At 44.2% G+C, this 17,002-nt stretch overlaps 1 protein-coding gene across 4 annotated transcripts in view; it reads left to right on the forward strand.

Moving 5' to 3' along the window:
* The window catches only part of LDB2 (LIM domain binding 2), a 380,605-nt gene that overhangs the window by 309,384 nt on the left and 54,219 nt on the right, over window positions 1–17,002 (forward strand). For all 4 annotated transcript variants that reach the window (XM_065877424.1, XM_065877423.1, XM_065877427.1 and 1 more), the window contains exon 5: window positions 711–794. In XM_065877424.1, the coding sequence (XP_065733496.1) occupies window positions 711–794 (84 nt within the window). The remainder of the gene's footprint in view (window positions 1–710; window positions 795–17,002) is intronic.

The raw sequence follows: 17,002 nt of genomic DNA on the forward strand, positions 1-17,002 counted from the left end.
CATCAACTAAGAGACACTTTACATTGGAATCCAGAAAGAATTTTCTTTTTTTTCTGGTCAGACTGAACATTGGGGGTGGCCCACAAAACATTACATCTTTATTTTCTGTGGCTGATACTTTGGAAAATATTATGCATACCCTTGCAGTCCTGCAGGATGAAAATTGTTGAAGACATCTATTTCTAGCCTTCGCTTAATGGGGAGGAGAGTTAGAATTTTTTAATATATGTGTATATTTCATGGCAGTTGCAAAGTTTTCACGTTTAGTCCTCAGCTCCAAGCTGTTGAAAACAACACTGTCACAACACACAGCAAAGGCCAGTCCTAAAGCATGGCTCTGCCAAATCCAGCCCACACCTTCCCTCGGGGCAGGGGGGCGGCAGTGCCAGGGACCTTGGAGGTGTCCTGGCTGGACTTAATGACCCCTCCTCCTGAAGACACAGGGCCTCTCACAGAGGAAGTAAAGTCATTTCTCCCATCTGACTCAGTTTGATTCTCCCCGGCGATGGGTCTTGCACCACTGATCCAAAAGTGTCCTTAAGTGTTATATGCAAGTGTCTTCAAAATGTGAATTAAATTATCTCCAGCAGCCTGCCCCTCTGAGAAAAATTGGCAAGGTGCAGATTGCATTTCTTAGCAGCTGTAGCACAGTCGAGGACTTTGTTGGTACCATCTTACAGGCTAAAATATATGATTTTTTTCCTGTTTAGGCACAAGATCCTCAGGTCCTGGATCAGCTGTCCAAAAACATCACCAGGATGGGGCTAACAAATTTCACCCTCAACTACCTCAGGGTAAGACCAATGGGTTGATTATATTTCCTGTTGGGTTTGAATTTAGAGGTTTAGATATATCTTGAGCCAAGGAATTAAAATGAGGTAATATAGCACAGTACGTATATCTTTTTAAATTTATTTTATTCAAGTATAGTTGATTTACAGTGTTGTATTAATTTCTACTATACAGCAAAGTGATTCAGTTATACATATATATACATTCTTTTTCATATTCTTTGCCATTATGGTTTATCACAGGATATTGAATATAGTTCCCTGTGTTATACAGTAGGACCTTGTTGTTTATGCATCCTGTATATAATAGTTTGCATCTGCTAATCCCAAACTCCCACTCCACCCCTCCCCCACCCTTGGTAACCACAAGTCTGTTCTCTATGTCTGTGAGTCTGTTTCTGTTTCGTAGAAACAAAATTCATTTATGTCATAGTTTAGATTTCACATATAAGTGATATCGTATGGTATTTGTCTTTCTCTGACTTACTTCACTTAGTATGATAATCTCTAGTTCCATCCGTGTTGCTGCAAATGACATTATTTCATTCTTTTTCGTGGCTGCGTAATATTCCATTGCATGTGTGGACCACACCAACATTTGCAAATGTTGATGGACATTTAGGTTGTTTCCTTGTCTTGACAATTGTGGATAGTAGCACAATATGTATGTCTTATACCACAGTGTGTGTGTGTGTGTGTGTGTGTGTGTGTGTGTGTGTGTGTGTGGTCAACAGATGATTGGGTTTAATTAACAAAAAACATCAAACCTAGACTTTGTCAGTGTTGAGCTTCTTCTCTATGTTTGCATGACTCCTGGAATAAGTTATTCACAGGCTAGCAATGTCTCTTTCATAAAATGCTTTGGCACTATGTCCCTTCTGATTGTTTCAAGTTTCCAATGTGCTTTTGTTGAGTTCACAGCCTCTGTGTCTGTACCCAGGGACCAGTCACCTATGAGGAGGCTCAGTGTGCCCTCCAGAGAGAGTCCCTTGAAGAAATTCACCTCGGTGCTATAACAGATATTTATTTCTAAGGCTTCTTAGGGACTTTCTGTGTAACATGTAACAGATTTTCTGGTTTGGATATAAAGTGAATTTTTATTTTAAAAAAATTAAATGTTAGGCAACACTCTCTGCCCACATAACGCTTACAGCCTCCGTATTTGGTCTAACAGGGTAACACATATCACGCTGGTTTTTAGTGTGGAATGGCAGTCATCACATTGCAAGTAGAGGATATGGTTTCCTTCATAAAGCAAGCATTGTCTTCCAGAGTCAACACGAAGGCAGTGGCCACAGTCCACATTCCTTTGCCTCTGAGTTGCTGGCTTCCTTCACCGTGATGTAGCAGACCACTTCTCCAGGGCCCAACCCCATCATAATGTTTATGCTATTGTTTCTTTATCCTTAAGTGCAGGTTTGTGAATTTTGTTTTGTATTCACAATCCTCTAAGTACAATCATGTTTCATATATTGAAATGCTGAAATGTCCTGGCCGGACTTCCTCCTCTGTACGTGAAGAATAATTTGGACAAATGTTTCCAAGTCATGCCCTCATTGCAATGTGCCGGGCACTGGGCAAGGTGCTGAAGATTCAAAGACAAAAGTCGTTGCACCTGTTATCAAGAAACGTCCTCCTATGAGAGTCAGACCCATAAAGACAGAACATTATATGCAAAATGGTGAATACCATGATAGAAGTTTCCAGATGAAATTATGGGAGTACAAGATAGACATCTCAGAAGCATCAGTCAGAGAAGGCTTCATGGAAGAGATAATGCCTGTGTAGTGTGTGAAAGAATGAATAAAGTTAAACCAGAGAAAGGAGGAGGAAGGACATTTCCATCAGAGGGAGCAGAAGTTAGGGGATGGAATTCCAAGCAGTCTGTTGATGCTGGGACATGAAGGGAGTTGCCAGGAGAAATGGGAGAGAGAGTTAGTTGGGAGCCAGGTCTTGGAGCAACTGGCTGCCTGGGCTACGGGGCCAGGAGCCTCTGAAAAGATTAACCACGAGGATGGCAGTGTCCCCTTCTTGGGTGAGCGAGAAGAGTCTCTTTCTATTCAGTTTAGATGCCCCAGAGCCCAGTCCAGACGTGGCAAAAGCCAGAGTCAGCTTCACTTCCCACCGCCTCCCCCCCAGCATGCCCGCCACTTTGGCAGCCCTGAGCCAGGGCGTTCTCCACTAAACAGCCCCCTGGTTCCTGCTCAGAGGAAAACCAGAGTCTGCCCAGGAGGGTGGATCCAGAGGGGAGTGTTCCCAGCCAAGGTAGCCGAGGCTCCGTTCTCCTAAACCTCCAGGCTCTGCATTAAGAACTGCTCCCCCGTGGGGCTCCTGGCACAGTGGGAGTGGGTAGCGATGTCTGGGCAAGTGAGGGTCTGCAGTGCCGTTCCAGCCACAGGAATTCAGAAGGATGCCCTACACTGCTGGGCATTTCTTCTTGTCAGGAACCAGGAGAGATTTAGTTTAAACCATCTGAACCTGCCTCTCCTTAGGCGGATCAAGAATTTCCACACTACGTACCCTCAGCTGACCTCACATAGGAATCTGGGACTTTGGAGTCTATCCTAGACTTGGTCGCTAACTCTCTGCTGAGATCTTGGACAGATCCTTTGTTACATCTTTTAGCTGCGTTTAACACAGAGAAATAAAGGCTGAATTTCCCGGCCCCCGCCCCTAGTTGCTCTTATTGTCATCAGTGAAACTGTGGCCTTCACCCTGGGGTCAGCAAGGCAGTTCTCTGCTTCCAGCCCACGAAGAGTGAGGACATCACAGCTGCAGAGGGGGAATGACACAGGGAACCGTGTATGGTTTGGGGCAATAGAGAGTAGCATTTCCAAGGCTACCATCTGAAGTAGCGGTAGCTGCAGGCTCTGCTATATGTACACGTCCTGATGTAGCTGGATGTCACAATGGCCCACGTGCACCAGTACCTTCCCCACAAGAGAGCTGGCACAGATGATGTAAGTAAAGTCAGTCACCCAGCTTTAAGCCCCCAAGTGGCAGAACCAGGACTTGAACTCTAGAATCTATGTGTTTCATGGCAAAACTGCTGCCTTTCTAGTAAGAAAGTAGAATGATAGTTTTTTTTTTTAATTTTTGTATTGAGGTATAGTTGATTTACAATGTTGTGTTAGTTTCAGGTGTACAGCAAAGTGATTCATATATGTATGTATATGCACACATATATATTCTTTTCCAGATTCTTGTTTATAGATTATTACAAGATATTGAATATAGTTCCCTGTGATAGACAGTAGGTCCTTGTTGTTTATTTTATATACAATAGTGTGGATCTGTTAATCCCAAACTTCTAATTTATCCCTCCCCCCCTTCCCCTTTGGTAACCATAAGTTTGTTTTCTATGTCTGGGAATCTGTTTCTGTTTTGTAAATAAGTTCATTTGTACCATTTTTTTTAGATTCCACAAATAAGTGACATCCCGTGATATTTGTCTTTCTGTTTGACTTACTTCACTTACTGTGATGATCTCTAGGTCCATCCATAGTGCTGCAAATGGCACTATTTCATAGAATAATGATATTGATAGGAATTGGGTCGTGTCTTTCTTCCTTCCTTGACGGGGGAGTCAGCGTCTCTCACTGGGTCCTTAACGTACTTCGCCAAAAGTAATATCAGCTCCTGGTATGGTTTAACGGGAGGATTAAGTAAGACGATCCACGTAAAGGGCTTAGCCCAGAGCCTGGGGCAGCAAGTACTCAGTTAGTGTTCACTGTCATATTTATTGAGCACCTGCTGGGTGTCCATCATTGTTCCTCATACTGGAACCACTTAGAGCAGCATGGCATCTGGCTGTCTTCTCTCACCCTGGTCCTCCCAACACTACTTGATTTCCCCTGCTCGTGCATCCTGGTTCAGTGGCCGTTTGCCTTTCTTGCCTCCACTCACTCCATCACTTACTCATCTATTGATTGCTTCAGGACACTTACTGAGCCTGTTCTGTCTTCCTGGCCGTGTGCCAGGTGCTGGACCTTCATCATGGAGACCCGGCCTTCTTCCTAGCGGGGTGCTCACAGGCTGATGGGCAAGGCCGGCTACAGCTCCAGTGAGGCGTGCTGACATGGAGGGATGTGCAAGGCCCGTGAGAGCCCAGGGAAGAACCCATGGGTCTCGGGAAGACGGTCAGGATAGAAGCCAACCTCCCATCAGCAACCCCTCCGGGCAGCTGTGAGCCACTTGGCAAATCATGGCTGAGCAGATTCTCAAACTCAGAAGCCAAACCCAGGACACACGGGCTTCCATGAGGAGACCTGGCCTGGTCAGTGGTCGCTAAGAAGGAGAAACAAAAGTTACTTCTTCATTTCAGAACCAGAATCTAAGATTTCCCTGGTACTCTTATCACCTACTTTTGTAAGACAGTTGAGCAGTCAGAAAAACCATTTATTTATAAAACTGCCTTAAAACCTGGAGCTCCCCCATCCTTCTGAGGAACTCAGCCTTTGTCTCAAGCCTCAGAAAGTCAGGTGAAGTGTCTATTAAATAGAGTTAATGAACTTCAATAACTACGCCCAGTGTCTGCAGAAGAGGTGAGACGTTTTATGCTGACAAATATTAATGCAAGGCCTTCTAAATCAGTAGGAGAATTTTAAGAATCAATGTGTCCTGCTTTGGAAAGGAGGAATGGAGATTTTAAATACTCCAGACATCTGAAATTTCAATAAGCTTTGTCTTTCATGAAACGAAATTAAGCAATACAGAAGGTAAGCAATTATAATCACCTAGCTTTGCCAGAACAAGTTCATTTATTCCCAAGAAATTCCGAATCAGTCTCAGGGCAGCCTGCCCTCAGGGAATGTGCAAAGGCCACCAAGGCAGCTCCCTGTTTGGAGGAAGGAGCCTGCGAAGCACAGCAGCCCAGCTCCAGAGCTTGTGAACTCAGATGCCCTCAGGGAATGTGCAAAGCCCACCAAGGCGGCTCCCCCGTTTGGAGGGAGGAGCCTGCGAAGCACAGCAGCCCAGCTCCAGGGCTTGTGAACACAGATGGTGATGCTGGTGCAGCGGGCAGCACTCTGCTGGGGACTCTGGTGACCTGATGCTTTCGAAGTGACCACAGAACAGCCGTTGTCGTTTGATTTGAGTTGTCAAACTGCCTGAGTTCCCTCGGGCACATCCCAGCACATCAAGGTTGGAGGTGCACAGTGCTTGGAGGCCAATGGCTGGTTCACTGGTCCCCGAGGAGCAGAGGCTGGAGGTGGCCGAGCAGAGATGATGCCCTGACCAGGTGTGGCCTCACTTCCTCTGGAGGCCGCCTCGGTGACTTCTGGGAGGCCAGGGCTTACTGACCGAGTGTCCCTGTGGTAGTTATCTGGGCTGGGGCTGGGGCTGGGAACGGACCTGCCGAGTGAGTGGCTGTTAGGCATCCCGGAAGCCGGGTAGTGTGTTTCACAAAACGTGCCCACCGTCTCCTGGAGAGGGAGTCATTTTCTAAAGTAGGTGTGACAGTGCCCCTCAGTCAGTGCATTCTGGTGAGGGAACGAGAGAGGGGAGAAGGGGGTGGGATTTCAGGAACGTGTCCTTTGCCATGTTTGCTGAACACAGCAGTAGGCCCTGCTGTCCCTGGTATTCCTTGAAGAGGGCACAGGAAGGCCGGGTGCCCTTGAAGAGGCATCGGCGCAAGTCCAAGTCAATGAGACCTGCCCGTGGCTCCTCATCAGCTCCCCCCAGATCCCCTTCGCCCATTATTCACTGCTCATTCCACAAGCATCTATAAGACACCACTCTTGTGCCAGGTCTCTGACACCCTTAAGGAGATCACTGCCTGGTAGGGGAGAAAGAAAAAAAATGTGCTGGGAGAGAAATCTGTCCAGGTACAGTGACGCACGTAATGCTAGCTAACATCACTGAGCACTTCCTGTGTGCCAGGTATGCCTCTGTGCTCTTTGCCGGGAGTCTTTTTTTAATACAACAACCTTATGGGACTCCTGTTAATCCTGTTTTGCATATGGGGAAACTGAGGCACAGGGAGGTAACTTCCCAAAGTCACAGAGCCGGTGAGTGGCAGAGAAGGGACTTAAAGCCACGGTCTGACTCCAGGTACAAAGGATGGAGAAGCTGTTGGACGGTGGGTGTGGAAGGTATAAGTCTTCAAGGAGGAACTGGCCCTTGAATTGATTCTGAAAGATGAGTAGATGGTCCCAGACAGACAAGACAGAGGGTCAGCCATGAGCAGTGTCAGAGAAGGATGCAGAAAGCTGGGAGGGCTGGGGGAACACTAGACAGCTCCACATGGCTGGAATGTAACTTTTAAGTTTGTTTAAGGAGTTTGGGTCCAAAACGTACAGCTTAGCTGAGTGGTATAGTTCTAGAGAAAGTTTTGTCCTGGAAAGAGCATGGCATGGTCCAGGGAAGCATCTCATGCTGAGTCCTGGGCTAAGGGGTCAGACAAACAAGAGGATGTATCAGAGGACAGCCACTTGCTAGCTTTGTGACCCTGGGAAAGTTACTTGACCTTTCTGAGCCTGTTTCCTTATCTGGGAAATGGGATGTAACACCACCCTCGCTGGATTCCAGTGAGATAAATTCACGTGGAGCTCCCTTCTCTTTTGCCAAGTGCACTCTCGTAAGGGTCTCTGGTCCTTTCTCTGGTCCTTTCTCCTGGGTAGAGTCTAGTCTTTCAGGTCTCTGGTCCTATCTCTTGGGTGGAATCAAGTCATTCTCTAGATTCCGCTGTATTCAGAGTTATGAGGAGAGCTCTCGTGGGTCAGCACACCCAGGAGTCTCATCCTTCTTTAATTCTCGACTTTCATTTCATCAAAGGGAAAGCCCTTTCTAACTCAGGGTTTGAAATTGCCATCATTTCCAATTTCTCATATGCAGTTCTTATACGTGAATGTTTACTGTGTGCAGAAACTGTTTTCTTTGAATAGGTTTAAAGAATAAGACTTTAAAATTGAAAACGAATGGACATCTGTTCCATTTCCTATCCCATAGAAAGAATGAGGGTTGGTAATGCAGAAACCCTGTCGGTAAGCATTTAAAGGAAACCTCTGGCTTGGCCATGAATGGAATGTGCCATTTTCATTCATCTCCCATCAACAGTAGAGTGGACAATCCTTGCCCACTGGATACTGTAGGGACAGCACTTCTTTATACCTTGAAGGTTTGGGGTAGTCTGGCTTTGTTTTTAAATTTTAAGTCAATCGTCTAACCAAGAGACTTTTGGGGTGGCATCTACTATGTTCCAGGCTCAAAAAGGCCAGGGCCAGGGTGTTTATAAGAATGGATAAGGCACATTCCCTTTTGCGGGGAGTTGAAGACACTGTTACAAGTAGGTCTGCTTCCAGTTAACATTGTCCAGCCTCAGCGGGGGACCTGAGGTCATCCCAGAGTGTTTCTCCTCTCCTAATAGCCTGAGGATACCCATCCTTGTTGGTCTCAGCAGATGACTTAACTTGGACTTGTTTACAGTTTCTAGTGCCCTCGTCAAGTGCTCTGCTTCTGACTTTGGCATTCTAGGCCCTCCGTGACGGGGCCCCTGCTGCTTCCCGGCCTCCCACGTCCCTTCCCCATCTCACATATCATCCCGTAGCCACTGCAAACTGCCTGCATTTCCCCGAACTCGTCATGCCCTGCTGCTTCCATGCCTTGGCACAGTATGGCTCACTGCCTGCAACACTGTTCCTACCCTTCCCTTCCATCCAGTTTTCCCAGGCTAGCTTCTCCTCATCCTGCAGGACTCATCGGCCATCACCTTCGCTGAGAATCTCTCTCTGACTCTCAGCGGGAGCAGCTGCCCCTCCCCTGTGCCCCTGGTTCTTTGCACACAGGATCTCCTGCTTACCTCTTGGTAGGTCCTGCATAAGAATTGTCACTCCACGCATCTGTCTCCTGTGCTAGACTCAGAACAACATAAGGTCAGATTATCGTATTTCTAGGGCCTCACAAGGTCTAGATCACGATAAGCACCCAGTAAATGCCTCTTGAATGGATGGTTGGTGGATGGGAGCTTGGTAAGTGGAAGACTAGGTTTTGAATGACATACACACACCAAAAGTAATAGAACTCGGATGAATTCACCTGCCCTACAGTATTTAAAAAAAAAAAATGTGATTCATTTTCAAAGTCACTACCTAGAACTTCACCATGAAATCTAAAGAGAAGTAGAGTTGAATGCATCAAGGAAATGAAAGAAACATGGCATGGGGCCTCCAGATTGCTCTAGTGTGCAAAATTCCCACTTAAAATACTCAGACTTCCCAATGTCAAATTTTTATTCTAATACCACTACTTCTACTTGCTCTGAATCAGCATTTAATTTTTACTCTAAGTGCCATTATGCCCTTCTCATTGTTTTGGAAATGTGTTCTTTCAGATCTCGAGGACACATTTCTTTTTTTTTTTTTTTTTTTTCCTTCTGCCGTACGCGGGTCTCTCACTGTTGTGGCCTCTCCCGTTGCGGAGCACAGGCTCCGGACGCGCAGGCTCAGCGGCCATGGCTCACGGGCCCAGCTGCTCCGCGGCATGTGGGATCTTCCCGGACCGGGGCACGAACCCGTGTCCCTGCATCGGCAGGCGGACTCTCAACTACTGCGCCACCAGGGAAGCCCGACACATTTCTTAACGGGAGATTATTTTTGCCTATTTTCTTTGGCCAGCTTTTCCTGATGCTTGGATACACAAACTTTTTTTAAGCATTATGTTTAACGCAACTTTAAAACATCTTATTATCCTGTATCCCCGCCAAAAGATATTTTCTTTGTGTTTCCCCTTACTCTTTCTCCATCTAATATGCATAATTTCTGCATAAATGTAATCAGTATACATACAATTTCTTAATGTTATTTGGTAAACACTTTTGCGTGTTTCTACATAGTTATCATATCAGGCATTTATCATTTATCACCCTGCAAATATTCCAGGGTGGGGCTAACCAAAACGTTTCTCTAAATGTCGAGCGCTGAAGTCCTATTCAGGTTGTTGCTGTCATTAATACCATTCCTCTAAGTGCCCTTGCCGTGTCCCGCTCTCAGTGGTGTTCTCTGCAGAGGCGGGACTGTGGAGGCCACGTGGGTAAGAAAAGCAAACGTGCTTCAGTTTCAGAGAAATGTGGGTTCAGATGCTAACCCCCCTACGGCCCATAACAGCCTTGAACCAGTCGTTTAAATTCTCTGAATCCCACTTTCTTCATCTGAATATCGGGAAGAATAATGTCTCACAGGTTGGCACAAATTACATTTTATAAGATTAGATGAGTTACGAGGTAAAAGAGCCCGGCACACAGGAGGAAAGTGATAAACACTAGTCCCCTCCTGTGCTGTCTAGAGCAGTGGATCGGGGCTCCAATTTCACTTTTGCCACTTTCTCCTTCTATGATATTGATTAATAACTGCCTTAATTTCTTGGAGCCCCAGTTTTCTCACGCATGAGTGATTACGTACGTTGTGAATCACAAGAACTGAATCACAGTCGAGGGTTAAAACGATCATGCATGTGAAGAGCACATGTAACTTGAAATGACTAAACCAGGAAGCCAAGTAAGTCTCATTCCGTTTATCACTCCTGTATATTGGTCATGGCCTTGAATTCTACACTGAGATTCTGAAGCCAGATGATAGATGAGAAAAAAAGAGAAGTGATAAATGAATGACATCCGCCGAGGAGGGTGGCAGGAGGGAGTCTGAGGCATGTGCCATATATTTGGAGCCCCCTTTCCAATACAAAGTATAATCATTGTCACTGGGTGTTTTCAATACGATTTATAACCTTTTGTTGTGATTGTTAAATAAATCTACCCCTTCAAAAAAGCAGTGTCCTCAGCTGGGAGTGAAAGCACTGAGTTTTCACGGGAATGTTTCTTGATCCTGTATCTTTAATTTCCCAACCGAATGAAAATTTTTGTTGCTGTGATTGTTACATTCTAAAGAACATTGGTCCTTGCATGTAGCTTCTACAGGTAGCAGAAGAGTCTTGTCCAATGTCTGGAAGAACTGAGCAATTAGCTTTGGAAAATGACCCTCAACAGAATGACATGACGTGACCTCTTGGAGTGGCCGTGGCTGGAGTGAGCGTTTGGAATCCTGCCAAGGTGTTTTTTGTTTGTTTTTTATTTTTATGAGGCTTGACTGCCAGCCAGCATATTTTCCTTGGTTTTATGGCACGAGAAAGGATTACAGTCCAACCCCCTTTCCTACCTAAATGCCAAGCCAAGCCCGAGGATGGAAGAGGATCCTCGCTCAGAGATTGAGATGAACCAGCGCCACTGGTAGCCACCGTAATTATGGGCTGGCACCTGGGCAGACCGCTGACGGTTCACGCAGGCAGACCAGCAGCACGTTCTTACTAAACACTGAAGTTGGCGGCGAGGAAAGAACCATCCCGGCAAACCTCCGGGGCTTCCCACAGGGCCTTCATGGTGTGAACCCTCAAAAGGCCCACGGCCTAAAACGTGCTACTCACTCTGTGGTCCTTGGATCACTGCAGATTTGCAAACTGTTTGGTACCAGTTTGTGATAAGTCCAGAAAACGAGAATTAAAAACTTTAAAGCTACTATAACGGTCGGACATTGCCAGGACATCCAAGTTCATGCAGTGGACTCGACCCACTGACCGGGCTATAGAGCAGTTTAGGTGTGATTCAGCTCCCGTGCTGCATGGCCACTAGTCAAGTGTTGGGAGCACACGCGACCCATCGCTGGACGAGCGCTGGCTTAGAACACTCGTCATGAATCGTATTCAGAGACCGTTCAGAACCACCATGACCATCATAACACCATTAGCTAGCCAGGAGCTTCTCTGTTTCTCAATAAAAGGATGAGACAGGAATTATTATCCACATTTTACAGGTAAAAATCAGTCAGTGCCTAAGGTTGCGAAGCTGGTCCTGGCAGCAGTGCTTCCCAGGGCTCAGGCCTGCCTGTTCCCCAAGCCCCGTGCACACCCAGTCTTGGTGAGGACAGGCTCCTTGGCCTGGGCCTGCAGGAGAGTTGGTGCTTTAAGAGTGAGGAATTTGGCCTCCGAAACAAAGCTGTCCCACCTCATTCTGACTTTTCCACTCCTCCTGCCATTGGAGAAAGGCTCCATCTGAGTGCAGGCAAAGAAAGGCCTTCTGAGCCATGAGAACAATGCACACATAGAATGAGCAAAACCTGGAACACCGAAAGGGAACTTTTCATTGCATTTGGAGATGGAAAAGTAGTAAGCGTGACCACATGATAAGGGAATTAAAGCAGTTAACTCTTAAGTAAAAAAAACATAGCATAGAGACAGCCCAGTGTCCAGAAAACAGTGATTTCTAAAGTCAAGCCAAAAGAAACGGCTATCAGAACATTAAAAGAAAAAACTATACACACACACACACACACACACACACACACACACACACAAACAATATTTTTAAAGAGCAGTCCTAACTGAAAACAATTTCAGAGCCACCCATGCTTCTAAAATTCTTGTCCTTAAAGGTACAAATAGGGCTAGGATTAAAGAAAGTAATTTCCCAGTCTCGGCACTAGAGAAAGAGAAAGAAATTGTTGTTTAACAAGACACTGAAAATCAGGGGAGATGGGAAGGTGGGAAATGGCAGTCTGGGGGGAAATGGCTGAGGGATTGCAAAATGAAGTGCAGGACGGAGCCCAGAATCAATGGTCCTGAGAAACAGCCTTCCTAATTGTCTAGAATGGGTAAAAAATGTATGTCAGGAAAATTCGAGGCAGGGGGCAAGGGGAGAGCTGTTTGAATTTATTTTAATTTAAGAGCACAGGCAGGGAAGTAGCCTGAAACGTGAAAAGGGGCTAGTAGGTTTCACTGTGTAGCGATGGGGCTCGAGACCTTTCTCTGTGCCCGGTCTCTGTTGTTCTCTAACTTTGCCTGGGTACCACCTCAGTGCCCACAGAAAACTCACATTCCTTAGAGATAGCAACTGTTATTAGATGGCATGACCTCATCATTTGTCCCCAGCAGAGTTCAAGCAGAGTAGGTAGAAAAGAAACAAACTTGTGAAAGGGGGAAAGACAGATGAGGTTAAACTCTTCTGTCCTGATCTTCATAAATCCGCTTGGGAGTGGCTGGAAATGTGAACCATAATTAAGAGAAAACAAATAAATTTTAAAGTATCCACCATGCCCCTCCCAAAGAAGAGAGGGCAGTGAACTGAGATTGTTGAGTACCTACTATGGGCAAGACACAAACTTGGCTTTATTTAATCCTCACAACTGGTTTGGGAGGTAGGTGTTCATGGCCTCATTTTACAGAAGAAACAGATTCATTGCAGTTCCGGGGCTCATCTAAGGTCATTCAGTGGGTAAATCGCCAGGCTGGATGGGATCCCATGTTGACCTGGTGCCCTGCCCACAGTCATGCTGCAGAAATGTCACCTCCTAACAAGAGCTGGGTTGAAGATTAGGTCAGTCATTTCCACTGAGATGACCAGGCTGTTTTGCCAAATTGTCAACAGAAAATTATCAACAGACAATTGTCAACAGATGCCATGGATGGAGAGCACAGAACACTTAAGCACAGGGAGGCTATTGGCCTGCAAGGCCTTATGGGATCTGACCTGCGCAGCTTCATCTCATCGCAAGCTCCGGTGCCCTGGCCTGATTTTTGCTTTCCAACCCATTAAGTCCCTCTCCAGGGCCCCTCTACTTGCTCTATCATATTATTTATCTAGCTACGGAATCTTGGGCAATTTTCTATCCTTTCTGTGCCTCAATTTCTTCAACAAAATGGTGATAATAATAGTCCCTTACCTCAGTGGGTCATTGAGAGGGTTAAATAAAATGGTACTGGTGGTTACAATAAAGCCTGGAATGTAGTAAGTCCTCAGTAAATAACATCATCATCGTCGTTGTTGTCATCATTCCCACTGCCTGGGATACTCTGCTACAAGGCTGTCTCCCTATTAGTCAGCTCTCAGGACACGTCACCTCCTCCAAAATGTCTTACCTGATCAGCCAGTTTAAAGTGGGCTCCCCACCTCAGTTACTTTCTGTTGCCTCCTTACCTGGCTTATTTTCCTTGTAGCATTTTTCATCAGTTGAATCGTCCTACCTAATCTTCAGGTTTATCCTTTGGTTGTTTCCCTGTCTCATGCCTGTCAATGGAATGCAGGTGTTTTGAAAGCGGGAATCTTGTCTCTTCTTCCCTGAATAGAGAACCAATAATTTTAAGCCTACTCAACTTGAGATGTGCTCCTTGATAAGCTGGAAATTTGAAAGAGCAAACCATTTATAAAATCCCAATTCCAAGTGTTGCTTTGGAATAGGGAGGACACTTAACGTGAAGGCTATTAACCATCCTTGACACCACAGACTGAGCGCCTGTAGCACTTTCCTCTAAGGATTTGATGTTCTTATTTGCAATTATAAACAACCCTGTCAATGAGGGAGGGGAGGGATGTCATTAACTTTATTTGATAAATGGTCCTCATCTATAAAACAAGGGAGATAAGCATGACTTCTAAGGACTTCTAGTCAAGCATTCTAAAAAGAAGGAATACAAAATAGAAATATTAACAAATACCACAAATAAAGTATTAATAAATCCCATGCTAGAAATGAGGAAACTAAACCCAAGAGGTTCAAGGCTGACCCAAATTCAAGGCTACCTGCCTATTAATATAGGATAGTTTCTGGCTTTCTTTTTGTCTCCATTTGCAGGACTCGTTCACATCCATTCAATTCACAAATGTTTACTGAGCACCTACTGTATACCTGGGTCTAATCTGGTCCCATTCAATCTATAAACCTTTACTGAGCACTTACTCTATGCTTGGGTCTATTCTGGTCCCATTCAGTCTACAAATGTTTACTGAGCCCCTATTGTATGCCTGGGTCTACTCTGGTCTCTAGCCAGCAGATTCCCTATTTGACACTAAAATTTTCTGTGCATGAGAATCTCATATATGTTTCTCCTGATTTCTTTAAAACTTTTCCTAGGCCAATCATAGGACTGGAGGTCTACCTGAGAAGGCAGCTAATTTTTCCCTCCTTTCTTGCCTGTTTCCCAAGCTTTGTGAAACAAGGTAGGGATGAAGTGATGCCTTTTCAGTTCAATACTGCCATAGATCATCATGGAAACTTTTGACACAAGAGCAGAACTGAACTCCAGAAACTTCACAATGTGGCTTTTATAGAAAGACTACAGATGTAGTCTTAGGAATTGATCAAAGAAGTTGTTTTCCTTCCTTCCTTTGTCAATGTCCCTCTTGGGTTTTGCCTATGCTTTACCTACAGAAGGCATTTGTGGTCATCTATTCATATTCTTGAAACGTTTTACCATGAGGGGGAAACTTAAGTGGAAAAATCAAAGTTTTTTTTATGTTAATTAACAGAATTTACAAGCATATGCAAAATGGTGGCAACCCTACAATTTACCCATAACTTCTGAGCTTTGGGACTCTTGGTATCTCACTCACAGATGGGAGGTGGGAAGGACAAGTGCTTGCTTTGGAGAGATGTGAACCGTATAGTCTTACCATTGAACAGGGGCCATGCCCTGGCAGTGGGTCTTGGTCTTTGTCAATTCCCTCAACACCAGTTGTGTTGCATTGGTTAGCACTGGCTTGCAAAGCAGAAACAGTTCCCCTTTTGTAAAATGGGGTGGGTGTTGTGATAACACCTTCAAAGTTTAAAGAATGTGTGAGGCTACTTATACTAAAATGCTTTGTAAACTATAAGGTTCTTTTGCAAAACAGGTATCCCTCACTCACTATTCAAACCTTCAATGTCCAAACTCTTGTATTCCTAATTCAGGATTAAATGAGTTTTGAAAAAAAAAGGTTAAATAAAATTTTCCTTATCCAGTTCAAGCTACTTGCTATCCAAAACTCAGGAACCAAATTGATTCATGTAGTTCAGTATCCCCATTATTCCAACTCATTCTCTGAATTCTCACTCTCCAAATTTGGAAACCAGGTAGGTTTGGATGGCAAGGAATAATTAAACAAATGGCCACCATTATTCTCACTATCGAGTACAGTCTTAATTTACACAGAAGAAAGTAATTTGGGATTGAATTGTATGAAATTGCTCTTTTTGCAGGTCAAACCCTGTTAAATATTGGCTATTTCGTATGGCTCATTCTAATATTTAGGGACAGGGACCCCCATATCCAAGATAGACAATCACTTGACTCCATGATTTTTCCATTTTCCACCATCATCATCCAATTCCTATTTAATGTCATAATAGCAAACATGAGAGTCATTTATTGCCTGGTGACGTTGTGCCAGGCACTGCAAGTCATTTAATTAACCCTCATTACCTCATTAAAAACAATTATATTTTGAATAGATAACTTATTCATATATTGCAAAATTCAAAAACTGTAAAAATCTTTAAAATATGTACCTTTTACACCTAGTTTCAACCTCTTAGTTCTCCTTCGTACAGGCAGCCAGGTTTGCCAGTTTCTTGCATTTTATTCCTGTGATATTCTATAAGCATATACTGCTTTAAACACACACACACACACACATACATGTGTGTGCAAATGCTAATATACTATTCATACGGTTCACAGTGACACTCTTTAGAAAAACAGCAGACATATATGCTAAAGAGGTATATCACTCTTTAGAGATATATCATAATTTATTTTATAAGTGCTTTATTGATGGACATTTAGGTTGTTTCTAATCTTTTTCTATCATTAACAATGATGTGCAAGTATCTTCTCGTATTTGATTTTATAGAGCAGCACCTAAAAGACTAAGTTCATAGGAGAAATTCCTGGAAGTAAAATTGCCAGGTCCAAAGACACATACATTGTAATTGTGATAGATATTGTCAAGCTGTTCAACATAGAGGTTGTACCAAGTTTCCGTTTCCCCAGCAGCACATAAAATGAATATTTTCCACACTTTTCAACAACTGGAGATTATCAAGTTTTTCTATTTTCCAATATTATAGGTGAAAAATGGCATCTCATTTTCGTTGTAATATGCCTTTCTCTTATTACAAAAGAGATTTATTATCTTCTCATATACTTAAGAGTCATTTGTATTTCCTTTCTTGTGAATTATTTGTTCATATAATTTACCCATTTTTCTTTTGGCTTGTTCTTTTCTTATATTTGAAGGAAGCACACACTTCGTTGTGATATATAGTTTGTGGGTTTTTTAAAACTTTCTATACGTTGGTTTATCCTTGATTTGGTTGTATTTTTTATGTTTTTTTTTGGGGGGGGTTGTGTGTGTGTGTGTGTGTGTATGTGTTAGGTGGAGCAGTATTTCCCCTATGTCTCCAGTTTTGTGT

The sequence above is a fragment of the Phocoena phocoena genome, chromosome 5 (genome assembly GCF_963924675.1).
Source record: "Phocoena phocoena chromosome 5, mPhoPho1.1, whole genome shotgun sequence".
In the NCBI taxonomy this organism is placed as follows: domain Eukaryota; kingdom Metazoa; phylum Chordata; class Mammalia; order Artiodactyla; family Phocoenidae; genus Phocoena; species Phocoena phocoena.